The sequence below is a fragment of the Nyctereutes procyonoides genome, unplaced genomic scaffold (assembly GCF_905146905.1).
Source record: "Nyctereutes procyonoides isolate TBG_1078 unplaced genomic scaffold, NYPRO_anot_genome, whole genome shotgun sequence".
Classification (NCBI taxonomy): Eukaryota; Metazoa; Chordata; class Mammalia; order Carnivora; family Canidae; genus Nyctereutes; species Nyctereutes procyonoides.
The window spans coordinates 39,938,414-39,965,268 of record NW_026575146.1 but is presented as its reverse complement, the minus strand read 5'-3'; the positions used below and the strand labels follow the sequence as shown (position 1 = coordinate 39,965,268).

Below are 26,855 nucleotides of genomic sequence, written 5' to 3'. Positions count from 1 at the left end.
CAGAAGCGGACTCCTATATAAAGCTGAATGGTAATGGAAAGTCTGCAGGGAAGATGGGACAGCATGAACACCTAGTGGTTAGACTGAGGAGGAGGTGCAAGTATACAGTTTGAACTCACATTTCCTGTGTGATTAAAAAAGAAAAAAAAAAAGAATTTACGTTCTTAAAGAGGTGGTGATGTTGTAGTGAGTGCCCTTGAGAGGCTGACCAAAGGAAAGGATCTTTCTAGTGCAGTACTACTCTGATGCCCCTAGGGGCTTCTAGGAGACAGTTAAAAAGCACAAAACACAGGAAAGAAGGTATCCTAAGGGCAATCTGATGAAATACCCACAAGGTTTCCAGGCACTGGAATTGGAAGACATGGAATAATGCCTGATACACTTAAAGAAGCAAAAGTCTGATACAGTTAATGAACTAAAAGATGTTTGTAAACAAAGAGCAAAGAATAAGTACAAAGTTTAGAAATGAAAAAACTAAAACCATGAATTAAAGAACAGATAAGGCATAGCTAAAGGAAAAATTGGTGAACTACAAGCTATGTCTGAGGAAATCATTCTCAATGCAGATCAGGGAGGCAGAAATGAATAATATAAAAAAGAGGGTAAGAGACCTGAAGAGAATGGTAAGATCTAACATTTCTGATCTGAGTTAAAGAAGGAATCAAATTAGGAAGAAGCATTATTCAAACAGATCTTGGCCAAGATCACCCAGAATGAGTAGCCTTGTCAGATATTGAAAAAAGAGCAGTGAGGGAAAGCTGTTATACTTAGAACAGTGTGGTACAGCGTGAGTCTGCAGGGAAACCAAAAGTAGACCTAGGTATGTACGGAAATCTATTCGGTAGCACCTCAAATCCCAGGCCCTGAGCTGGTGTTGGGGCAATTAGACAGCCCTTAGGAAAAAGAAAATTGGACCCAACCTTGCGCCACACTACCTGAATACATTTGAAATTAATCAGGTGAATCAGATATCTAAATGTAAATTGTAAAAACCTGATGGTCCTGGAAAAGTAGTGGCAGCAGTGGCATAGTTTTTTAATTTCAGGGTCCCTTCATAAAGCAACTACATTGAAAAATACCAGAGACATTTCACAAGAGTAGATGACAAGGAATCCTGCAGACCCTGAAACGGAAGCAGACACAAAAACGATTGACAGTGCCTGTATGCTAGCAGCATATAGAAAGAACAAGAGCAATGGAGCACCCAATGGGCCTAAGATTAGAACAGAAGAACTCCAAACAGCCAGTGGATTTACACCAGAAAGTACCTGGGCCAGTGAACAAACTGCAGAGTGCAAAGTGGCTATGGGGTAAGGACTGAGGGGCCAGGGGAGGCTGAACCCTAGGAACTTCTGAAACTCCTCTACCAAGGCTCCTTTCTGAAGCTCCTTCCCAGACAGAGCCCCACCGAACAAAACAAAGGAAAACAGCTGAGTAGGGAGAAGAGCCGTGGCTGAGGACAGGGCCAGGAGAAAAGGAACTGAAGGTTCAGATTAAAGTGGGGAAGGCTCCACTGGCCGAAGAAGATGGGATAACTTGAACTCCAAAAAGGATAATAAGTACAATCGAGTGAAACCCATCAAGTAAGTTTAAATCCACTGAGTTTGTACTTTATATACTACCTTCAGAGAATGACCGGGAAATAATCTGTTATTGTGAAGATGGGTAAAGAGAATCAAGCATTTTTATCCTGTGTTATGTGATAAAACCACTGACTTGCCTATTTATAAAAAATATCTCAATAACCAACAGAATACAAAAGGCTGAACTAGAATACCACCAATGAATTAACAAAGGCACTGAACATCAATTGGTACTTATATCACAAAAAGAAAGGCATTCCTTGCCACCACCTCCCATTTTACCAAGGGCCTGAGCCCAAAGCTGTCTTACCAAGCATCTGGATATCGGCTGCCAATATGGGGGAAGTAGAGGGGAAAGAAGAATATACTAAACAGCAGTATAAATAAACAAGCAGCACTCTACAGATGGTGGGAAACTCCAGGGTAATGGAGAAAAGGAATGGAAGGAGAACCTGCTGATTAAGAGAAGCTTAAAAGAGCAGTCAGTTTTAAGAAAATGGGCAAAACTAAATTCTGGGGTCCAGGGATGCCCACCTGAGTGAAAAGCCCATAAAGAAAAGCAAGAAAATGCTGCTGAGAAAGGTCAGGATGGGGGACATGCCCTCCAATGGTGGATGACTTACAATGTTAGTGTTGGGATTCAGTATTTAGCTAAAGTGAACAAAAGACCACAAAGTGTAAAGTAAGGCAAGCCCATCACCTGCGGCACACCTCTTACCATTGAGGTTTCTGTCGTTCCCTGCAAGGGCTGCCTGCTTGTCCGTCTCCGATTCTGCCTCATTTTCATCCATGTTGTAGTCCTCCTCTCCCCCCAGCTTTTGTTGGTGTCTCCCTGTAAAATGAACACAGAGAACACAGCCCACATTACTCTCTTGAGGCCATAGGAGCTAAAGAACCCAGGAACTGGGGTGTTTCCAGTCACGGCTTAACAATCAGGTTTCCTGCAGTGTCTCAGGGAACCGCAGGAACTGGTGTGCCTGCTGCCAGAATGAACAGCAGGTGTGAGTTTCCACTTATGTCTGCCCCCCACTTCAACTCTGAGTCCATAGAAACCATGGCCCTCAACACAGGGCTGTATTCTGGGCTGAAACTGGGGAAATGAGCTAATTAAACCCAAATTCCAGGGAACCTGGGTGGCTCAGTGGTTGAGCGTCTGCCTTCAGCTCAGGTTGTGATCCTGGTGTCCTGGGATCAAGTCCCACATCGGGCTCCCTGCAGAGAGCCTGCTTCTTCCTCTGCCTGTGTCTCTGCATCTCTCATGAATAAATAAAATATTAAAAAAATAATAAACCCAATTCCTGGGTTTTTAAAAAGAGACCAACTCCAGGTTAAAAGGAAGTGCCACTACTGCTGGAAACAACAGGTTTCTAGTTAATGATGGCACCTCTTCAGAATGGTTTGTGGCTCTGATGGAAGAAGGAAATAGAGTGGCTACCTGGTACCAATGGATTTTCCATCATCCCTACAGAATCAGATCATTCACCACCACATTCAGTCCTGCAGAAAAGATCAGGACAAAAGGCATTCAAGAGACATACGGTTTCATATAGATAAACAAAATCTTGGGATGCCTGGGTGGCTCAGTGGTTGAGCGTCTGCCTTCAGCTCAGGTTGTGATCCTGGGGACCTGGAATCGAGTCCCACATCGGGCTCCCTGCTTCTCCCTCTGCCTATGTCTCTGCCTCTCTCTGTGTCTTTCATGAATAAATAAATAAAATCTTTAAAAAAAAATCTTTTTCTAAAAAGCATGTCTGGGAGATTTGATTTGGCTCTAGTTACACCTCTCTGCACTCACTGCCTGAAGGGAAGCAAAGCACATGCCCCTGTGCCCTGCCACTTTATTCTGCAAATCCCGTCACTACAGCTGCATCAGGTTGGTGTGTATCCTGTGGGATCTCAAACCAATATTCAGATGTTACCTTTGTGGCCAGTCTAAAACCTGCACGCCACTGGATCTGCCACCTGAGTTGGCCTTTTCTTTTTAATTCTTTAAATGGAACCTTGTAAGAACACATTCTTCAGGAAGACAAGCTTGAATGCAAATGAGATCTATATGGATGGAATCAGGGTAATTTCCACAAATAAGCACATTCCCCCCTCTTGTTAATGGCTCGTCCCAAAGCACAGGTATCTTCTTCCCTTCCTAAGTGTTCCTGGCTTGGCTAGGAATAAAGTCTTCCACATCCTGTAGGGACCCAGATACATCCTCGAATATTGTGTTGATGTCGGTGTCCCCACACTTTCCTGTATCTTTAAAGAAAAGTCCACCAAACGAGCAAGGTAGGATTCACATGTCACTTCTCTGCCATGCTCAAATATGCATGAAACTCCATCTACCCAATCATCCATCCATCCCTCCCTTCACTGGGCACTGGTCGTGACACCATATAAGGACGTAGACACACAGGCAAGCCACATGGTCCAGTGCAGGGGCTACATTCACTTGATGCTAAGCACCCACTTCAAGGCCTTCCACCTTGAAGCCCCACCACCCAACCACCAAACCACCAAGTTGCTGTGAATATTATTTCTGACACCTCCAACTGCTGGTGAGCACACTGCTCTTCCCTCCTGCCTCCTACTCAGTAACAGATATTCAACAAACCACCACCACCAAATGGCAAACTGGGCCCTTCATGGGATTTCCTAGTATCGGGAGAAGAGTGGCGGAGTCAGTGGAAGCCCATGGAGCAGCTAACCTACCTTCCTCGTCAACATCCTGCTCTTCCTCCTCTTGCCCATCAGGGATGACAAGCTGGTCCCGCTCAAGGTCCTCTGTGTCCTGATTTTCTTGGCTGGCCAGTATCACTGCTGGCACCCGTGGGGTCTGGCCAACTGCTCCAGCTTCTCCAATGCCTCTTCCACCCACAGGTCTGTCTTCCTCTACAGCCTGCTCTCGGCCTGGCTCTGGGGGCAGCCCCAGGCTGTCCCTCTGAGGCTCCTCCTCACTGATGACCTGAATCTCATTGGTTTCCCCTGTGCAGAGAACACACCACTGGCATTTAGTTTATGTAAAACAAAAACCCTCTTACCACTCAACTCCCAGAACCTTCCCAAGGGCTGTGGATAGAGGAGGAACTACGAAACTTATTCTATGAGTCTGCAAAGACTACAGGCTTCTCTCTACCTGCAGCTCATCTTCAGAGCCATGAAGAAGACAGAAGTAGTTTAGGAAAAAAACCTGGACAAGTTATCTTGATTACAGCAACAAACTACAAGCTGAAGTCATCTAACCATCATCAATTTAACCATCATCTAACCAGGTACTCTGAGACAAGTACCTGGGAGAAGGGCATGTCAGTCCACCAAGGAGTCACTCCCCAAGGACACAGCAGCCACCACCACCACCACCCCTTCCCATGACAGCTGCTCAGGTCTCAGCCACCTCCCCATAATCCCACATTTCTAATGATGTCCTCAACATGGAATAGCCTGGATCTTTCTTTACACAGCTGCCAAAGAACAAGGTACTGGGTTTACAAGGATGAGATGTCAGTAAGACAAGGAAAAGCCCTGGGGCCTCAATTCCAGGTGCTCAGAGAGACCTGCTTCCTGCAGCCCAAACCCAAGTCACCAACTGCCATCTGCAGGGACACTCTTGCATGAGGCTGTATACACATATGTTGGACACGAACTGCCACTATGTATTTATTTGAATGAGCTTTGTCTTCAAGGGCTTAAATGCGTAATTACCAGGCTTCACTTACCTTTCTCACCTTGTCTCTTCAAATCCAAAGCCACCTCCAAACTGGGGGCTGGTGTCTGGGGCTCACCATCGCTGGGCACATTTCCTTTCACTTGTGGTACCTCTGCCTGGGGCAGGTCTGCTTCCTGTGGCCTGGGCTGAGGCTCACTGGGGGCTCGGAGCTAAAACAGGAGCACATGACAGCTAGGGGCTCTGTGACTTTAAACTTCACAGTAACCCGAAGCAATGCAATGGATGTCCTTCTGACAAAACACCCAAACACAGAGAAATGCCATGATATGCTCCAATTGTGCCCGACCACCTGGCATAAATCCAAAGTGCTAAGGTTAAGATCTCTCAGAAAGTACTTTCAGTAATCGATTAACAAGTAGGCTTCTACTGTCTGATCAACAAGGACAAGGAAGACCTGAACACTAAACCAACCAGACTAGACTACTTCTATGGAACAGTGAACCCAACAAGAGCAAATACAATCTTCAAATCCACATAGAACATCCTCCAGGACAGACAGATGCTAGGCAATGAAACAAGCCCCAACAAATCTGAAAGAATTGAACATACTTTGTATGATGTCAATCACAATGGAATGAAGTTATCAGTGACAATAAAATTTGAGAAATTCACAAACATGGAAATTAGGCAACACACTCTTAATAACCAGTGGGTCAAAGAACATACAAGGCAAATAACAGTATCCTGAGAAAAACTGAAACAAATACACAACATACCAAACTTATGGGAGGCTGCTAGAGCAGCGCTTAGTGGGAAATTTGCAGGTCTGTATTAAGGAAAAAAGAAAGATCTCAATTCAGTAACCTAATCTTCCACCTTAAGATACTGGAAAAAGAAGAGCAAACTAAACCTAAGGACATAATAAATGCTGGAGCAAGAATTAATTCTGTTTTCTACAGAGTAGAAAACAGAAAACACCAATGAAATCAAAGTAAGTTCTTGGAAAAGTTGAACAAAATTGACAAACCATTACCTAGATTAAAAAGACAAACCATTACCAAGAAAAAGAGAAAAATGAACTTACTAAAATAACAGACCACCACTGACCTTACACAAACAAAACTATTAAAGAGAAATACCACCTGGGCACCTGGGTGGCTCAGTTGGTTAAGCATCTGCTTTGAGCTCAGTTCATGATCCCAGGGTCCCAAGATCAATCCCTGCTTCTGGCTTCCTGCTCACTGGGAAGCCTGCTTCTTCCTCTCCTGCTGCTCCCTCTGCTTTTGCTTTCTCTCATTCCCTCACTCTATCAAATAAATAAAATAAAATAAAAAATACCCTGAATAACTGTATGTCAACTTTGATAACCTAGAGGACACTGGGCAAGTTCCCAGAACAATACAAATTACCCAAACTGACTCAAGAAATAGAAAATGTGAGGGGCACCTGGGTGGCTTAGTTGGTTGTGTCTGATGCTTGGTTTCAGTTCAGGTCATTATCTCATGGGCCAGGAGATCAAGCCCTGAATTGGGCTCTGTGCTCAGCCAGGAATGTACTTGGAGATTCTCTCCCTCTGCCCCTCCCCTCCACTATCTCAAATAAATAAATCATTTTTTAAAAAAATAGAAAATGTGAATAGACATAACAGACTGAATTAGTAATTTTAAAACTTCCCCCAAAGAAAAGCCTAAGCCCAGATGTCTTCACTAATGAATCCCACCAAACATTTAAAGAATCAATATCAGATATTCACAAACTTTTCCCAAAGAAAAGATTATGCCTCATTCTATGTATGAGCCCCATATTACCTGATATCAAAGCCAAAGACACTATAAGAAAACTACAGACTGTATCTGTTATGAATATAGACACCAAAATCCCCAACAAAATACTAGCAAAACAAATCTAGCAACATATAAAAGTATTTTATGCCATGACTAAGTGGGCTAAATCCCATGTATGCAAGGTGAAACATCCAAAAATCAGTTAGTGTAATACTGTATAAATAGCATAAAGGACAAAAACTACATGATCATCTCAGTAGATGTAGAAAAAGAATTTGAAAAAATCCAACACCTCTTGATAAAAACACTCATCAATTAAGAACAGAAGGGAAGAGATGCCTGGGTGGCTTAGTCAGTTAAGTGTCTACCTCCTGGTTTCAGCTCAGGTCATGATCTCAGGGTCAGGAGATGGCCCTGCCTCAGGCTCTGTGCTCAGTGGGCAACCTACTTGAGATTCTCTCTCCCTCTGCCCCTCCCACATGCATGCTCTAAGATAAATAAATCTTAAATTTCAAACAAAAAAACAATGTTGGAGGATTTACACTCCCTGAATTCAAAGCTCACTACAAAGCTACAGGTACAGTAATCAAGGCTGTATGTATGGTAGTGACATAAGGGACACACAGACCAATGGAACAGAACTGAGAGTCCACACATAAATCCTCATATTTACAATAAACTGATTTTTGACATAGGTGCCACAACGATTCAGTGGAAGAAAGAATCGTTGTTTTGTTTTGTTTTGTTTTCAAAGAAAGGTGCCAAGAAATGATATACACATGCAAAAGAATGAATTTGGACCCTTACTTCACACCAGATATAAAAAATGAACTCAAAATGGATCATAGGACTAACTGTAAGAGCTAAGAACTAGAAAACTCTTAGAAGAAAATATAAATCTTCATAACCTTGGAGTAAGCAAAGTGTTTTAAATTATGACACCAAAGGAACAAATAACAGAATAACAAACTGGACTTCATCAAAATTAAAAACTTCTATGTTTCAATGAACACCATGAAGAAAGTAAAAAAACAACTCAGAGAATGGGAAAAAATATGTAGAAATCATGTATCTATTAACTTTACATATACATATGAATATATAAAGAACTCTAACTCAATTATAAAATAACCCAATTTAAAAATGGACAAAGAATCTGAATAGACGTTTTTCCAGAAAAGATATACAAATGGCCAATAAAGCACAGGAAAGATGCTCAACATTAGTTATTATGGAAATGAAAATCCAAGCCACAACGAGATAGGACTCCACATCCATGAGGATGGCTATAATGAAAAAAGATAATAACAGGAGTGGCAAGGACATGGAAAAACTGGAACCCTCAAACTGCTGGCGAAAATCTAAGAGTGTGATCACTTTTTGAAAATGGTCTGGCAGTTTCTCATAAAACATTGAGCTTCTATAGGGCCCAGCAATTCCACTCTTAGGTATATACCTAAGAGAAATGAAAACTTACATCCCTACAAAAATGTCTACATGAATGTTCATAGCAGCATTACTAATAATAAGCCTAAGGGTAGCCCCAGTGGCTCAGCAGTTTAGTGCCGCCTTCAGCCCGGCACCTGATCCTGGAGACCCGGGGTCAAGACCCACGTCAGGCTCCCTGCATGGAGCCTGCTTCTCCCTCTGCCTGTGTCTCTGCTTCTCTCTCTGTGTGTCTCTCATGAATAAATAAACAAAACCTTTAAAATAATAATAATAAGCCTAAAACTAGAAATAACCCAAATACCTATCAACTGACAAATGAATCAACAAAATGTGGCCTATCCACACAATATTATCCAGCCACAAAGAGGAAAGAAGTATTTATACATACAAACACATGGATGAGCCCTGAAAGCATTACACTAAGTAAAAGGATCCAGACATAAAAGGCCACATAGTATATGATTCTACTAATATGAAATGTCCAGACAAAGCAAATCTATAGAGACAGAAAGTAGATTAATGGTTTTCTAGGAGTGAACGGGACAGCTAATGGTTATGGGGTTTATTTGGGAAATGAAAATGTTCTAAAATTGTAATGATGGCAGCATAACTTTGTGAATATACTAAAAACCAATGAATTGTAACTGTTATATGGGCAAACTGTAGGTCTGTGAATTATCTCTCAATAAAACTGCTATATTTAAAGCCAACACATAGATTTCCTGAAGGCTTTGAGCAGCAGTTTCATGGGCCAAGCGTCACACACTCTGCCAGTGTGGGTGCTCATGCCCCACCACTGACCAGCTGGTGGCGGGGGCCTTATGGGTTTCAGGGTCTTCAAAACAGCAGCGATGCTCTCCCAGGGTGGCTGCAGACTTTAAAGGAAGTAACCCTGGTAAAGCCCTGCACTCAAGGACAGGGCCAGAGTCCAGCATGCCCTGTCAGAGCTGCAACACCCCTGGGCTGGCTGCTGTGTCTCAGGGAACCAAACCCATAAGCAAGAGCAGAGATAGAGGAAATCAGCAGATAAGTGAACAGAGTGCCTGAAGAGAGAGGAGGAATGCCTTCTCGAATCCTGGGTAGCAAAAACCCAGAATTACCTGCTGGCTTTGGTCCTTTTTTTCACTTAGGTTTCTGGAAGCAATAGCTTCGTTTCCCTTTTTAGTGACTTCTTCTATTCGCTCCTCACACTGCTCCTTCACCTCTTTCATCTGATTGATGCACTGGCTCCTTTGGTGAAAGAAAGCAAAAGAAAACACAAATATTTAGGGATGTGTTTATATAGCAAGTGTTTCCTGCTGTAACTGTGGAATCCACTGTGTCAATATGAGACACAGCTCATCTTTTTCCTGGTTCCAGCTCTTTACCTCAAGAGGACACCTAAGGTAGGGCAAAATATGTGTTTCAGTTATTCAATGGCAAGAAAACTGAAGTTGACTGAAACTTACTACAAATATGCCACACTGCCACACTGTTCTAAAACAGGTGAACTTAATATTGGTTAGAAAAAATAATTTTTAAAAATACAACCTGTAGTATAATACACAAACACACACACACACACACACACACACACACACACACATTTGCTCTTGTCCCCAGCAATTAGCACAGAGCTCCTAAAGCCCTTGGAATTTCCTGAGCAATGGGAGGGTCTTCTGTTAGTGGAAGGAGGCCCTGGGGACCACACCTGAGTTTACTCGCTGCCTCACCAACCCTTAGGATGGGGGCTGGTGGCCAGAGGAACCAAACCCATATGATTACAGGATTGGAACTTTCAGCTCCACCACCACCCTCCAGGGGAGGGGAAGAGTAGATAGAGTTCAATCATGTGGCTAATGATTTAATCAATTGTGCCTATGTAATAAAACCTCAGATAAAATCTCTGGGTGATGAGGCTTGGCAAGCTTCCCAGTTGGTGAACAGATCAATGTACTAGAAAGGTGGCACCCCAACTCCATCAGGAAAGGAGCCGTGTCAACTACAACTGACCTAAAACCAAGTCTCTACCAAGATACATCCTTTATAATAAAACTGTAGTCATGAATATAGCACTTCCTTGAGTTCTGTGAGTCATCCTAGAGAATTACCAACCCTGAGGGGTTCAGGAGACAGAGTACAGGTGCCATGAGGACACCTGGAACTTGTGGGTATCATCTGAAGAGGCCAGGGGCCTGGGATCTACAGACCACCACAGTGTGACATGAGAGCACATGGGGAGCCTGTGTTTCCACCCCCACCTGACAGGAAGATAAGCCTGTACCACCAACCAGAGGTTTCAACTGAAAATCACCTGTCACCTCAAGCACTGGGAAGATCTCAAACTGAGTGGAAAGAAACCATCAGTAAATTCCAACACCGACATGACAGAGAAGGTAAAACATTTCAAAATAGCCACCATAAAAATGTTTCAGTGAGCAATTCAAACACACTTGAAACAAATGAAAAAACAAATGTCTCAGCAAAGAAACAAAACATAAAGAAGAACCACGGGTAAATTTTCAAACTGACAAATGCAATAACCAAAATTAAAGAACTTAAGGAATGAGTGCAAATAGAGAAGGGAGGCGAGACTCTGAACCAGAAAACAGAACCACAAACATTACCCAATCAAAATAACAGAGAGAAAACAGACTGGGGGAAAAAAAGAAAACAAACCCACTTGGGGGATTCTGCATGACTGTGATAGAGATCTAACATCCAGGTCATCAGAATCTGGGAAGGAGAGGATGATGTTCCCAGTGGGGCCAACATAACCAATCACCTTCACAACCATGCCCAAGATACAGCTCTTGTTCGCTCACCTCCATGACCTCAGTATAGTCTGCCTCGCCCAGACCACTCTGAGCTCCCCGAGTTCTCTTTCTTTTCCAGCACAAGTGCTAGTCTCCCTTCTCTACCTCCCACTCTTTAGGATTCCATTCTGAATGACCTTCCCTAAGAAGTCTTTTTTTGGGTAATAAAAGATTCATGAAAATGACTGTTTAAGAAGTAGTAGCTGAAGGCACTTTCAAAAAGTGGTAAGTTAGCATAAGGTTTGGCTGGGTAAAACAAAGGTCAAATGATAACGATCTGCTTCTTCCACAAATCAACGTCTGATGTAGGCAATCCAGCAGCAGCTCCGAATCATCAGGGATACAGGTTTTCTTTCTGTTTCATGATCCTAGCACTGGTTTCCAGCTTCATGATCCAAGATGGCTACAGTGGACCAGCCATCTTATGTGAGTCCAGGCAGCAGGAAAGAACAAGGAGGAAAGGTAAAGGAGAGTGGGTACAGTGAACAGTCTTCACTTTCAGAAGCCTTCCTACAGTCCTGCACTACCACTTCCTTTCCCCACTGGCCAGAACTTGGTCACTGGGCCATAATTAACTGCTAGGAGGGGTTGGAAAGGCAGGAATTACACGGGGGGAGAAAATGATGGATCTGGATAAGCAATGGCCAGTCTTTGCCACAAGCAGTTTCAAAGATATTTTGAGCCACAAAATATCAATAGTTGCTACTGTCCCAAGTTGAGAACATCTGCAAGTACATGCTGTTATGTTAACTTCGACTAGAACTGGAGACACCAGTATGAACTTACACTTGGTTTAGTACGAATACAGCTGAAAATACACAGAAATAGTCATCGATGTCTGTATATCACACGGGTTAGCACACACAGGGCTCTTTCCTCTGTAGCTGACGAGACCTAGAAACCACCACACCCCAGCAGCAACAAACACACCTAGTACCCAGATCTAAAAAAGGGCTCCTTAGAGAAATGGTTGGTTGGGTGATCCTAGGATTGGAAGAGCACATGCAGAAGAGCCTGGAGCATCTTCCAGTGCCAGAATGTATAACAAAGTGCTCAAAAGGGGGCGGGGGCACAAAGCTGGGGATAGGACAGAAGCTGGAACAATGGGAGCAAAAAAAATTAAATAGTACTGGATTATAACCCAAAGCATAAAATAAATATTCCTAAATCCCTACTGATATAAACAGGTACAAAGACCCAGCTCTCCTGTGCAGGGAAATTCCAAGCAGTGTATACAGATACTCTGTCCTTACAGGATCGGAGCACAACTCCCCAGTCTCTCGGTGCAGGCTGTACACACGGACTTCCTCCCTAAGACTGCAGCACGGAGGACAAATGACAAAGTAGGAGTAACTTCATGGTGACAAAACCGGACAAACCCTACCTCAGTAAGGCGATCACGATTAACACCCACAGCGCCCAGTCATTCAGAGAGTATGTACCCTTGGCACAAAGTAATGAGAGTTGCACTTTACCTCTGTGGCCTTCCTCCCAGAAATGTGTTGCCCCAGTTTAATCATGAAAAAAACACCCAATAAATCCCAACTGGAAACCATTCTACAGAACACCTGACCAATACTCCTTGAAACTATCAAGATCATAAAAAATAAGCCTGAGAAACTGTCTTAACCAAGAGGACTCTAAGAAAACGTGATGAACAGGTGTAATGTGGGATCCTGGCAGAGAAAAAGGACATTAAGGGAAAACTGAGGAAACATGGATAAAACATGAACCTTAGCTAATAATGATGTATCTACATCAGTGAATTACCTGTGAGGTAAATACACATCAACGTGTATACAGGAACTCTTGTAAACCTAAAACTCTTCCAAAATTTAAGATTTATTTAAAAAAAATAAAATAAAAATGAACTGGAGGACTCCCAGCTGGTCTAAGAGAACCTTTGCTGGAGCACAGAATCTAATCAGGCCTGGGCCCCCATTTAGCGAAGATATTCTGGGACATCATCGTAGCTTTCAGCCTAGAATTTATTTTAAAGTCTTAAAATCTTGTGTGTCAGGGTTGTAAAATAATTGGGAGAATCACTCACTTGTGCAAATAATGAAGCTGGAGGTGATCTGTATGTGTAACACTGACCCGGGTTAGAGAGAGACAGGCTGAAACCGGAAGCCAGACTTGGGGTTTCCTGGCCTTGCACGGGGCTCTCTCCGCAGCACAGCTGCCTCCCCAGAGTCACAGGCCCTTCAGAACCAGGTCTGAGTGCCTGCTGCCCGTAACTCCTATAATGTGCCCTCCAGTTCAAAGGACTCAGTGGGTCTCAATGAACCACACCCAGAGAAGGGCATCAGGTACTGTAGAAAGAGTAACAGACAGACTTCCAGACCCTGGACAGCTTTCAGATCAAGAGAAGACTTACCAAAAAAAATTAATTTAAATAAAATTGTCAAGAACATGCAAGTCGCAGGGGGTAGACATGTACACAGTAGCTTAAACCACAGGAGAAAATGAGAGACGCGGATATCCTGACAGTACCAGACATGCCCACTGTGAGCAGACAATATTGCAGAAGCTCGGGACTAGCAAATGGGCAGGTGCACAGCCATTCCTGACCCTGCACAAACCTACGAATAGGTAAGGTATACTCTTTTCACCTGCGCTCAGCCCTGCCAAAATCAAGTACAAAGAGACTCTCTTTCCCAGGCTTGTGGGTGAAGGACAGCTTTCCACATTCCAGCTCCACAGCAGTAAGGAAATCACCTCAAAATGAAGCTCAAATTCTAGGACACAGGTCATGTGGACAGTGACAGTGTGATTTCTTGAAGAGCCACAGGTGGGCTTCTGTTTACATGCACATGGTAACCATTCAGTTCAAGCATAGACACTCACAGGACACAGGCGCCAGAGTTATTCTAATTGGTGCAACTGATGGCTGGCATACTATAAATGGAATGTATGCATACAGGGATCTATGAAGGCGGGTGACCCAATCATCCAGGATGCTAATCATCAGAGGAGTGTTCTATTCCAGGAATAGCTTTTGCAAACTATTTCTCATGGCATGGAGATGAGATGACAAGCAGTTCACATGAGAAACTAATCCTAAGTGCTTTGGAGAAAGCCTGCAAGGCAGGGCTAGAGTGGTGGCTTAGTGCTGTCTGCCACAGGTGCCGGAGTGAGAAGTGAGGATGCTGATAAGGAAGAACGAACACCAACTTGTGCATCAGGAAACCTAGCCTTGCCGTCAGCTCTTTCACTCCCAGCGCTGCCTTCTATAAAAGGTTCAGACTGCCAGGGTGCTTCAACAGAGGACGTGTGGACATGCCTTAGATGCTTTTCCCCACAATGTGAATGCACAATTCTGCAGATATTGCTAACAAGGGGTCCATATCTTTTGTCAGATTCTCAAAAAGGGTCTATAATCCAAGTAAGAATAGCTCTTTCCAGCTTCCAACATCTCATGAACCTCATCCCCAGGAAACATGCAAGACTTTGGGCAGGATTACTTCAGTACAGATGTCAGCCAGAAGTTGTTTCAATCTAGCCATCAACTTCCTAAGAGAAGAGTGAGTCCAGCACAGCTGGCCATCCTGTTCACTGTCCACTCCAACATGGAGAGCAGAGCAGCCCTCCCATCACTGGGCCTGGCCGACTGTTGACTTCCAGCTAGGTCATCATCTCTGGGGCAACATTATCGAGTGAGGCCTTAATGGCTTATCCTATTTCAATGAATAGGAAGAAAATGAGTGTGAAGGTATCTTCTAAGGAGAATGATAATGAGACTGAGGCAGTCTTCATTTTTGTCTGAATGCATCTCGCTGGTTACTAGCCTAGCTCAAGGGTTCTCGACTGAACACAACTGGCCTTTGAGCAGATACAGCTGTATTATGGGGCCTGCCCTGCTCGCTGGAGGATGGTAGCAGCAGCCAAGGTCTCCTGGGAGCAAAATCACCACCCAAAATTGAGAACCACTGGCCGAGCTGAATATACATACTTTCATACACATACATACTTCCATATACATACTTTCTAATTACGTTTCCCTCATACTGTTAGTTCATGTGCTCTGCATATTTATGTCTTTGGGGCTTCCTGATTTTAGTAGCATTTGTTTTTAAAGTGTTTAGGAAGATGTCACAGAGAGACAATTTTCCGGAAGGACGTCAGAATCCCAAGGAGGGCAGCAGGGTGAGGAAACTTAGGTAGAAGGCAACATGGTGATTTATGACACTAAACCTACAGCTAAGTCCTTTATAGAAGGAAATAATCCAAAGTAATCATAAAGTCATACACATTAACAGCAGCCTAATTATAATAATCGAAACTTAGAAGTAACCTCAATATCCAAAGAGGGAAATCATGAATTAAATGTGGTGCCTCCATAGTATTAACCAGTCATTTTTAACGATACAACATTCTGGAACAGTATGGACTTTTACGCAGCTAACGGAAGTAGGGGAAAATGATTTAAAAATGTTACTGGTGATGGCAATTAAGTGAAAAATTCGTACGACCCTGGACACGGATGAGGAAGAAGTCAGCAGATGGAAAGGAAGACTGGGCTCATAGATGGCTGGTTGCCTCTGAATCCCAGACTCCCTGTGCCCAAGTTACACCACTCTCTAAATTGGTTTTTACAGGCAGCCCCGGTGGCGCAGAGGTTTAGTGCCACCTTCAGCCCAGGGTGTGATCCTGGAGACCCGGGACAGAGTCCGCATTGGGCTTCTTTCATGGAGCCTGCTTCTCCCTCTGCCTGTAACTCTACCTCTCTCTCTCTCTGTCTCTCACGAATAGGTAGATAAAATCTTCAAAAAAAAAAAAAAGTTGGTTTTTACTATCTTACTATAGCATTTACCTAACTTTTTGAGTTTATTGTTTTGGTCATAAAAATATTTCCAAAAGTAAATGTGTAGGGTCATCCGCTAAGAACACAATCATACTGTTAGCTGAGGATGGAGCAAATGGCGTGGTGACTTCAATTATTAATAACGTTCTGTATGTGGGACTGAGCTGGAAGGGGAGATTGTAGGTGTTCTCACCACACATGCAAAAAGATTATGGTTAATTAGCTTGATCAGGGATGTCATCCCACAATAGAGATGCATATCAGAACTTAGTGTTTTATACCTTAAACATATATAATGATTTACCAATCACGCTTCAATAAAGCTGAAAAATAAAAGCACTCCATTCTCAGTGTAGAAATTTGAAAAGACACTAAAAGCCTCAAAGAAACAGTGTCCACGTGCCAACATCTAGAGATAAATCACTGATATGATGCCAAAATGCCCTTCAGTCCAGGAGCTGGACTTGGGGCAGGTCTGTACACTTCAAGGAGACATTTCAGGAAAGGCTTTTGATTACTGACTTAACCAGCACACCTGCACTTTAAAACTTAAGGTGACTTTACAAAGGATGTTGATAAGTCATTTACTGGGAGGAGCACCACCCTCCTGTGTGTATTCTGGATTATGAGCCACTGGCTAGTCCTTTTCCATGGCTTTCTGAGGCACTGCTCACACTTACATGATAAAGTGTACTTTTCTAAAGGACACATCCCCTAGATAGACTGCACCTCCTGCAGAGCCTGTACGTGCCAGGATGGGAGGGGTGGGCACAGCGCATCCCCACCAGCCTGCTCCCACGGCTTGGAACACAGCAGCCCCTGAGGGGTGTGCACTGGTGGCCAAGACACACTTACAGGTCGTAGGAGAACTTCCGCTCCAGGTTGGTCTGGTTCCTCTGGAACTGGAGCACATCCTGCTGCAGCCTGCCGTAATTCTTCTGCAGGGCCTTTAACTGGTCTGAGCCAAGAGGAGGACCCAGAATCACGCAAGTCGCGGGCACAGCCATCATGACAACAGCAGACACATCAGAACACAGTGGGCAATGGCACACCGGCGAGTAAGGAGGGAAGGAGAGAAGGATGAGAATATTCTACAATTGGGGCAGGGGAAGCCCTGGAAATCAGCAATCTGACCAGAATATGCATCCTGACTCTTCTCCAAACCTCTCACTTAAATCACGTTTTTGACCTCTGACCCTTAAAATGCATTAGAAGGTTCTGATTACCTGTTTCTTACACATCCTGAACCCCGAGCTGTTCCACAAGGTGACACACAAGCCACCATGTCCCCTGGTCCTCAGCAGACTTATCCTTCAGCTTGTGAAACACCAATTTCCACACCTGCTCAGGTCAGCAGCCACTCATGCAGACCCCTGGCCACCAGGCTACCTGCCAGCTGCCTCCTACCACCCATCCACCCATGCCAGGCATTCCCAGATGTGCTCACTTATATAACCCCCGTTCCCCAGGCTGGGAAACAGCAGTTTTCCCTGGAGGAGATTCATCAGCCCAGTCCTGCTGCCCTGACCTCTGAGCTCCTAAAAGCCTTGCAGAAAAAAGCAGCTGCTGACACAGGGTCAGGCTGGGTGGAAAGAAAAGCTGCCAAGAGGTGACAGCAGAGGGGCCAGAAGGCCACAACCAGGGCCCGGGACACAGCTCTCAACATGCACCCCAAGGTCTGCCCTCCTAACTCTAAGCCTAACAGGGCTCTTGGGGGGAAAATAAAATGAAATAAAAATGAAGGACTCAATGAAATGCCAAAACACACAGCAACACGGCTCCATCTCACACGCATTTCTAGAATATACTCAGAGTTAAAACTGCAGGGATGCAGAACCACTCAGTGGGTGCTGGAGGCTAAGGCAGGGGACCTGCGACAAAAGGCTGGGGGCGGGTACTTCCTAGAGGGACAGGGTCTGGTCATGACGTGGGCATCTAGGGGACTGTGCATTTGCTGAAACACACAGCACTCTACAAAGGGCACACTTTGTTAGGTGTAACTTACACCTCAATAAACCTCACTTAAAGTCCCAGGGTGCCTGGGTGGCTCAGTGGGTTAAGTGTTTGCCTTCAGCTCAGGTCATGATCCCAGGGTCCTGGGATGGAGCCCCGCATCAGGCTCCCTGCTCAGAGGGGGGTAGGGGGGGCCTGCTTATCCCTCATCCCTCTCCCTCCTGCCCCGCTTATGCTTTCTCTCTAGCTCACATACTCGCTCTCAAATAAATAAATAAAATCTTTAAAAGAAAAAAAAAGCGCCAAAATCAAACCAAGTATGGGTCTGGAATACAGTTGGTAATAGAAGGGATGAAGTACTGACACTCACAATGTAGACACAATGTAGATGAGTCTCACAAGGCCACAAAGGAAAGGGGAGCTCTGCAGAGCCTCAGCAATAGTGACCCACCTAACTCTGTAGGACCCTAAATCCCCCTACTCATATTCTTAGAGCCAGATTTAGAATGAGAATCTAGACCAGCACCGTCCAAAGACAATGCAAGCCACGTAGGTAATTTTTCTAGCAACTACATTTCCAAGAACGAAACCAGGTGTATTATTAATTTTAATAATACATCTGATTTAGCCCAACAGCTATACGATATTATCAGGCCAACACATAATGAACATAAAGAATTATGAATTAGATATTTTATACTCTCTCTTTCCTACTCTGTCTTTGAAATCTGGTGCGTACAATCAGAGCACATCTCAATCCAGATGTTAAGTCTGCACTAGAAATTCTTTATCTGAATTTAGGTTTCATCAAATGTACGGTTAAAAACTAGATGGATATACTCAAGTTGTAGATACTTAACACTACCAATAACAGAGTGGAGTCTCAATCTTAAATCACTGAAAATGACATAAAAATTTAAAACCCAGTTTCATCCCAATAGCCACATTTCAAGTGTTCACTGGTCACACGGCTCGTGGCCACCACTCTGGACAGTGCGGATGTAGACAGACCTTCCTGTCCCAGAGGCAGGAGGGAGGCTCCGGAGCCAGTGCAAGTTTCCTCCCGGCCTCATGGGATGCAGCACTCCTTCCCACAGGCCCTGAGCAGCACAGGGCCTGCTGACCCCTGCCCCCGACCCGGTCCTGCCCTCTGGACCACTGCTGCTTTGCAAGGCCCGATGGAAACCCAGCTATGGCTGCCAACTGAAGCAGGGCAGCAAAGAATGGAATTAGATTGGGGCTGGATAGTTTTTACAATTTTCATAAAGGAAACCTAAATTCAGGGTGACTCAATTAAAAAAATCCCATATATATCACATATATCTTACAGTTCTATATATAAGGTGATTTGTTCTGTATACTTCTTAGCCTATGAAAACAAGAGAACCTGAATTCTGTACCTTACAATGTCTTCAGCAACATTTTTAAAAGGAAAAAGCTCTTTAAGGAATTGTAGTTTGGCAAAACGAATACAGTAAAGATTACTCAGTAACTCAGGATCCTACTCATCACTAGATTAGAACAAGAACCCCTAGAGAGGACAAGAGGAAAGGTGACCCTTTCCTAAAAGGCCTAACATCTGCTGTCAAGGAGGGGATGAGAACTCACCTTGCAGGGTTCTGATGAGCCTCTCACCTGTGGTGATATTATTCACTAAAACTGCCTGCAAGGAAGATAAACACAAAATGAAACATGCTGGCAACCTAACAACTTCGAAGAGTCTTGATAAGATGTTCCAACTGGGGAAAGGGAGTAACACCCCTCCCCATCCCCCCCTCGCCTCAGCGGCTGTGGCAGGGAAAGGACGGGTTGCAGATGCTGCAGCAGCCGGAAAGGAGCTCACGGGGTCAGAGCTTTGCTTTCCCAATGACAGCCTGTAACCCGCAAGGGCTAAGTGGATCCTGCCTCTGTTTGGGCCCCAGGATGTGCTTTCTTCCACGAAAGCTGCAGCAGCAACTGGGGATTTTCCCAGGGGGGCAGGGGAGGGGTTCACATGATGTGACACCAAGCAGGGGAGACCAAAAACAGAGGAGGAGGAAGAGACAACACAGGACTCAGGAGAACAGTGAAAACTAAGGGAAAAGTAAGGAAAGGAGGTGTGCAGTGTACGTGACAAATGCCCACACCGGCCAGGTGACCCTCAGGCCTCTGCAGTCGGTTCCCTCCTCACACCGGGTTCTAAGAGGTGGGCAGCACATGAGCCCATTTTACAGGACAGGAAACTGAGGCACAGACTGGTGAAAAGACTCAAGGCCATGAGGCTTTCTCCACAGCAAACAGACAAAGCCTGAACCTGAGCCCAGCAGGTCTGATCCGGGTAGATTGGGCTCTGAGCCCCCAGCAGGCGCCCAGGCTAGGGGGCTGGACCCTGTGCCAAAAGCAAACATCCGACGAAGAGGTGACTAGAATACCAAACATCTGAGCGCCTCACACAGGCAGGCGCTGCTTTGTTCACACACCGAGCCATGAACACTTCCTACTGTGTAACAACCAACAAAGCCTGCAAACACCACACCCTGGACACGCTGCCTGCAACTCGGAGACACGCTTCTGCCCAGTTCCCACTTAACGATGGGTAGTGACAACCGCGCCACCGCCCGTGTCCGTGCCTCTCACTTCCTCCCAGGCCTCTGCCCAGACCTTCCTTTCTCTTTGGCTCAGACAGAGTTTTCTGGAGTACAGGGGCGTGCTCCCAGAAACGCAACCTGGCCAAACAAACCATGTTTATTTTGGGAGATCTGAGGACATGGAACATTTCCTGGCACAAGAGGAAGTAAATCACAGTGACGGGTCTCAGGGACAGATTACCAAGGGGAGTGTTAGTCGATGGCCTAGGGGGTGGAGGACAGAAGGGAAGCCTAAGTGACGGGGCCCCCGCGCGGCGCGGATGCTACCAGCACCGCTCAGGGACGGCAGGATGCCCACTGTTCCATCTAGAGCCAAAAAGACCCGGAGTAGAATCTTGGAGAGAGATCTGCACCTGTGCTCAGGACAGCTGGGCGCTAGGAGCAACCCATCCTCAACAGGTGCCCGGGATGGAAGCCGTGGCAGCGCCCCTCAACAGAACATCACGCGGCCTTTTTTTTTTTTTTTTAAATTTTATTTATTTATTCATGAGAGAGAGAGAAAGAGAGAGAGAGGCAGAGACACAGGCAGAGAGAGAAGCAGGCTCCACACAGGGAGCCCGACGTAGGACTCGATCCTGGGTCTCCAGGATCACACCCTGGGTGGAAGGCGGCGCTAAACCGCTGAGCCACCGGGGGTTGCCCTCACGCGGCCTTTAAAACAAGTGACGGCGACGTGCTGTTACAACACGGATGTACCTTGAGTGCACTGAGCGAGGCCAGTAGAATTACTGCCTGGTTCCACTTCCACTCATGTATTCTTTTAAGAGAAATTGCACATGAGCAGGGGTGGGGGAGTGGGTAGAGGGAAAGAAACTCAAGCAGGCTTCATGTCCAGCATAGAGCCTGATACGGGGCTCAATCTCACGATCCTGAGGTCATGACCTGAACTGTGACCAGGAGTTGGATGCTCAGCCAACTGAGTCCCCAGGCACCCCAGGATATTCCCACTATTCCTTCTCCACTTGTTCCCCTTGGCCCCACTCCAAGAAATCCACTCCGGAGTCTGCAACTATCTGAGGGTCGAGGAAGTATCCAAGGAAATGTCTGTCTCCCATGTAACTCCTTTCTTCTAAAGATATTTTAGTTATCTTCCCCCATCTATTTATTTATGCATGCAGAAGTACAGATTGCACCCAAGTCAATGAGAAAAGGATCCCGGAACGCCATCAGGATATTTTATATGGAGTTTTAAAAAAAAAATAATAAAAAATAAATTTTTATTTACTTATGATAGTCACAGAGAGAGAGAGAGAGAGAGAGGCGCAGAGACACAGGCAAGAGGGAGAAGCAGGCTCCATGCACCGGGAGCCTGATGTGGGATTCGATCCCGGGTCTCCAGGATCGCGCCCTGGGCCAAAGGCAGGCGCCAAACCGCTGCGCCACCCAGGGATCCCTATATGGAGTTTTATATTTATTGAAAATCTTATTAAATCATTTTCAGGGAATAATGAAGATGCTTCTAGCTTTTTGGAGATTCAATTAAAAAAATCTGCATTAAACAGTATTATTTTTATTTTTTTTTAAATTTTTTTTTTATTTATTTATGATAGTCACAGAGAGGGAGAGAGAGAGAGGCAGAGACATAGGCAGAGGAAGAAGCAGGCTCCATGCACCGGGAACCCGACGTGGGATTCGATCCCGGGTCTCCAGGATCGCGCCCTGGGCCAAAGGCAGGCGCCAAACCGCTGCGCCACCCAGGGATCCCTATATGGAGTTTTATATTTATTGAAAATCTTATTAAATCATTTTCAGGGAATAATGAAGATGCTTCTAGCTTTTTGGAGATTCAATTAAAAAAATCTGCATTAAACAGTATTATTTTTAAATGAATTCTATATTCTACTCTAAACAACCCAGCTGTTTTTCCTCATTTTGGTGCAGAGCGACTCTGGGAGAAGTGGACGGCCCCGCGTGTGGACGGCCCCCGGGGACACCCAGCGGCAGTCACTGCCACCAGCACGTAACTGAAACTGAGCTCGAAGACCTCGGGATGAGCCACCCACGGACACATCTACTACCACCGTTCTATTCTGAGACACGTGTATATGTGATCAAACAACTTCCGTATCAGACTCCTGGATAAAGCAGCTCAACATGCTGTAGTAAATTTTCAATACAGTAATTTGACAATAAATCCGACCGCTCTAAAAGCGCCAGGAGATGTAAATGACTAACTTCTCAAAATCTGACCTTTCGGAAAGCTCACTGGAGGTGCGGCGCAGACCACATGACAGAGGACAAAAGGCCCACGGCCCTGCTCTGCGTGGTTCGCTCACTGAAATAACCTGCTTTGAAGGAAGAGCCCCCTCAGGTAAGCCTGACTTGGAGGCCCGTCAGACTAAGCCCCGTCCCCCGCGGGGCCTGGAGAAGCCCTGTGTAAGGACACTCCTGTGAGTGTGTCGGGGAGAGACCTCGGAGACAGAGCAGTCCCGGTGGCCGTGAGGACGCGGACAATGAAGGCAGAGTACGAACTACTCATTAGTCTTCCCATCCCCCTCACCGATTTCAAAGTCTCCCAGAGCAGCGCTACCCAAGGGAAAGGTAGTGTCAGTCCCGGGCAGACCCTTAACAATTTCTAGTAGTCATATTAGAGTGGAGAGAAACAGACTGGGTAGAGGATCAGAACAAACATTTCCCCAAAGATGATACACAAATGGCCAGTCAGCACCAGAGAGACGCTCACCGTCGCCAGTCGCCACTGCAACACGCGCCCCGATGAGAGGGCACCGTGTCACACACACTGGCACGGCTTCAAGCTAAAAATGAATAAACAGCAAAAAGGAAAATAAATATGGACAAATATGGGAGAAAGTGCAGAGACACCGGAACCCTCAAACACGGCTGAGGAGAATGGGAGATGGCACAGTCGCTGTAGAAAGAGGCTCGGCAGTTTCCCAAGAAGTTGAACGGCTGTCACACGACCCAGCCCTCCTCTTCTTAGGTATACCCAAGAGAATCACAAGTACGTGTCTGTACGACATGTGTCCCCAGACGTTCACAGCAGAATTATTCATAGCAGCCAAAAGGTGGAAACACCTCAAACATCTATCGAGGAACCCGATAGACAAAATGTGGTATAGCCACGGCGTGGAGTATTATGCAGCTGTAAAAAAGAATGAAGTTTTGACACGTGCCGTGAGGCCTGAAAACACTAGGTTGAGTGCAAGAAGCCAGACACACACACACAAACGCAGCCAGACACAAAAGCCACAAAATGTAGGATCCACAGAGAGGAAATGCCCAGAGCAGGGAAATCTGGAGAGCCCCCAAGTACATTAGTGGGAGCTGGGGTCTGGGGTAAGGAGACCTGGGGACTGTCTGGTTAATGCATGTGGGATTTCTCTCAGGGGCGATGAAAATGTTCTGGATGAGACGGTGCTGGTGGCTGCACCATAACATGAACGTACCAAACCTACCAAATGATACACTTTAAAATGGCTAAAGTGGTAATGCTTATAGGTCCTGTGAATTTTGTTCCAATTAACAAAAAGAAACAGGTGAAATTAAATACCTTAATCTGGCACACCCAAATTATCATTTCAGAATGTAATCAACACAGAACAGTATGAATGACGGTTTCTTTTTTTCCATACCAAGCCTTCGAAATCTAGCATATTTTTACATTTTTTACAGCACATCTCAAATGGGACATTGTCAATGTTCAACTAGCCACCTGCTCATGGGACAGCACAGACCCTGAGGAATAAGAAGGGAGGGAAGAGTCAGCTGGCAAAGAAGTGCCAAGGAGTTATTTATTTATGGTGTTGTACTAAGATTACACACTCACACCACCACCAAAATAAGCCCAGGAGACACGGCTGTCCTCAGGCCAAGGGCCCAGGTGAAGGATTCCAGAACTCAGCAAACCTGCCCAGCATGTGTATCAGGGGTCCAGCACGAGCCTCGGCCTGGAGGCACAAAGGTGAGCCACCCACACTACTGCCCCCAGCTCACCAGACGGGCCCTCCCCAAAAGGCAAACAGAGGGGTGTGCAGGGGGACTCCAGGTCCATGCCACTCTGGCGCAGCAGAGAAGGTCTCCAGAGAGGCTGGGCCTAGGCACTAAATGCAAGGTCTCCTCAGGGAGCTGGAGACCCAGGACTCCAGGAAGCGTGGGAACCTGCAGCCTAGCTCCTCAAAGCTCCCGCACACAGCAGGGGCACAGGAGTGAGTATGTGCACGTGCAGGAGGAGACGGAGACGGACAGAGCATCAGTGCAAGGATGCTGGCGTGCGGAAGACGTTCTGCTATGTGAAAGGAAGCCGACACAAAAGGACACATAACACACAATCCCACTGATGTGAGACATGGAGGGTAGTCGGATTCGGAGATAGGAGGAGACACTGTGGTTGCCAGGACCCAGGGGAAGAGGGAATGGGGCCGGTGCTTCCCTGGGGAAGGTGGAAAAGCTCTGGAGGGTGTGGCAGGTGCACAGCAATGTGAGCATGATTAATGCCACTGAACCGTGCATTCAGATATGATTTAAATGGTCATTTTATATGACGCACCTTTTACCACAATGAAAACAATAGCCAAACCCCACAAAGAGCATGAGATAGGTGGGTCAGTGGACAAGTGAGCGTGTGAGAACATGGAGGCCAGAGCACAGCAGTGGGCTGGGAGTGAACAGGAGAGCAGGGGGCAAGAGTGCATGCTCTGGGGTCACAGCCTGCAGAGTGAGTCGGAGGGGCCACAGGGGCTATGGGTGGGCAGGAAGGTGGGGATGCACTGTGGTCATGGGACCATGGGCTCAAGCCACAGAGTAGTAAGGGGCGGGGGGGGGGGGTAAACAAACCTCTAGGTGAAGCTTAGAAAAGAGAAACCCAACCACCCAGGACATCACCCCGTTACGCACAGGGCATAGCTACTCTCCGCACCCCAACAGCTCCTGCCAGAAGGTCCCACCAGCTGTCAGAAGGGTGGAATATCCCCGGCCCCGGAGGGCTGGGAAAGCAGCACCTGCAATGGCTGGAGGGACCGGGGGCTCAGGTTGGGTGGCCCAGGCAGGTCGCCAGCACCCACAGCTCTGCAGAGCAAGGTCCGTGAGGGGTGCCTTCCATCATGGGGACAAGCATGAGGCCCCAGAGGAAGGAGCTCTGGACCGAAGGTGGCCTCTTCACAGGGGGCCTACTGTGGGCATTAGGTCTTCTCTTTCCACATGAGGATTTGAACAATTTCTCCACCCGCAGGTGTGGTTAAGACTACAGCTATGCAAACGGGGGTGGGGGTGGGGGACACGGATACTAAGGATGAAAGAGGAAACAACACGAGAGACTCCTAACTCTGGAAAATGAACAAGGAGTAGTGGAAAGGGAGGTGGGCGGGGCGGTGGGGTGACTGGGTGACGGGCACTGAGGGGGGCACTTGACGAGATGCACTGGGTGTTATGCTATATGTTGGCAAATCAAACTCCAATAAAAATATATATACAAAAATAAATAAAATAAAATCATCTCTATTACTGTTCAAAAAAAAAAAAAGAAAGAAAAAGGAAACAAAACCGATGCCTATCAGATCACAGAACTCAGAATAATCCCAGTTCGCTACCCCCGACCCCCCTCCTTCAGCCCACTGAGGAAATCAATGACAAGGTAGGTCAGATGTTCTGTACGAATTTCACAGCAAACGCTGGTCCTGCGGGGTGAGGAAGTTCAGATGTGAGCAGGCGGGGTGGGGGAGAGTTGGCGTCTCCAGATCAGACAAAAGCAGCCCCAGGAGCACCTGCTGCTCCTCCCAGTTAGGCCAGACAGCAATGCACCTGCTCCGCCCCCGCCCTCCCACAGCCTTGCCAGTGCCCCCCACGCACCCCCCACCCCCGCCCCATCACACCTAGGGGGGTTGGTCCCAGGCCCGTTCCCATGGGTGGGGCGGGGGGCAGTGCAGGAAAGGGGGTCCGTTGCTCCCCACACATAAGCAACTTGTGTTCAATGGCAAAGCTGCCAGAAGGATGTAGTCAGCAGACTAGAGAATTCCCAACCTGACAGACCCCGTTTCCTCAGGGACCCAGACCTCAGAGGAGCTGCCCTCTGCGCATTCCCACCCCTGTGAAGCCACATCCCAGCGCCTGTCATGCCTGCAGCCCCACCTCCTGACACTCATGCCTGCTCACTCCACAGGCTCAAGCTCCTCCCGCCTCCACCCCGCCTCCTCTCTGCCAGCTCCCTCCCTAGCATGCCCCCCAGACTGCACCCCAGACCGGGGCC

General features: G+C 46.2%; 1 protein-coding gene across 2 annotated transcripts in view; it reads right to left on the bottom strand.

Annotated features, from left to right (window-relative positions):
* Nucleotides 1-26,855, bottom strand: part of GOLM1 (golgi membrane protein 1) — a 53,648-nt gene that overhangs the window by 4,371 nt on the left and 22,422 nt on the right. For both annotated transcript variants that reach the window (XM_055311998.1, XM_055311997.1), the window contains 6 exons: nt 19,635-19,689; nt 16,929-17,031; nt 9,575-9,704; nt 5,291-5,450; nt 4,287-4,559; nt 2,302-2,415 (listed from right to left, as the gene is read on the bottom strand). In XM_055311998.1, the coding sequence (XP_055167973.1) occupies nt 2,302-2,415; nt 4,287-4,559; nt 5,291-5,450; nt 9,575-9,704; nt 16,929-17,031; nt 19,635-19,689 (835 nt within the window). The remainder of the gene's footprint in view (nt 1-2,301; nt 2,416-4,286; nt 4,560-5,290; nt 5,451-9,574; nt 9,705-16,928; nt 17,032-19,634; nt 19,690-26,855) is intronic.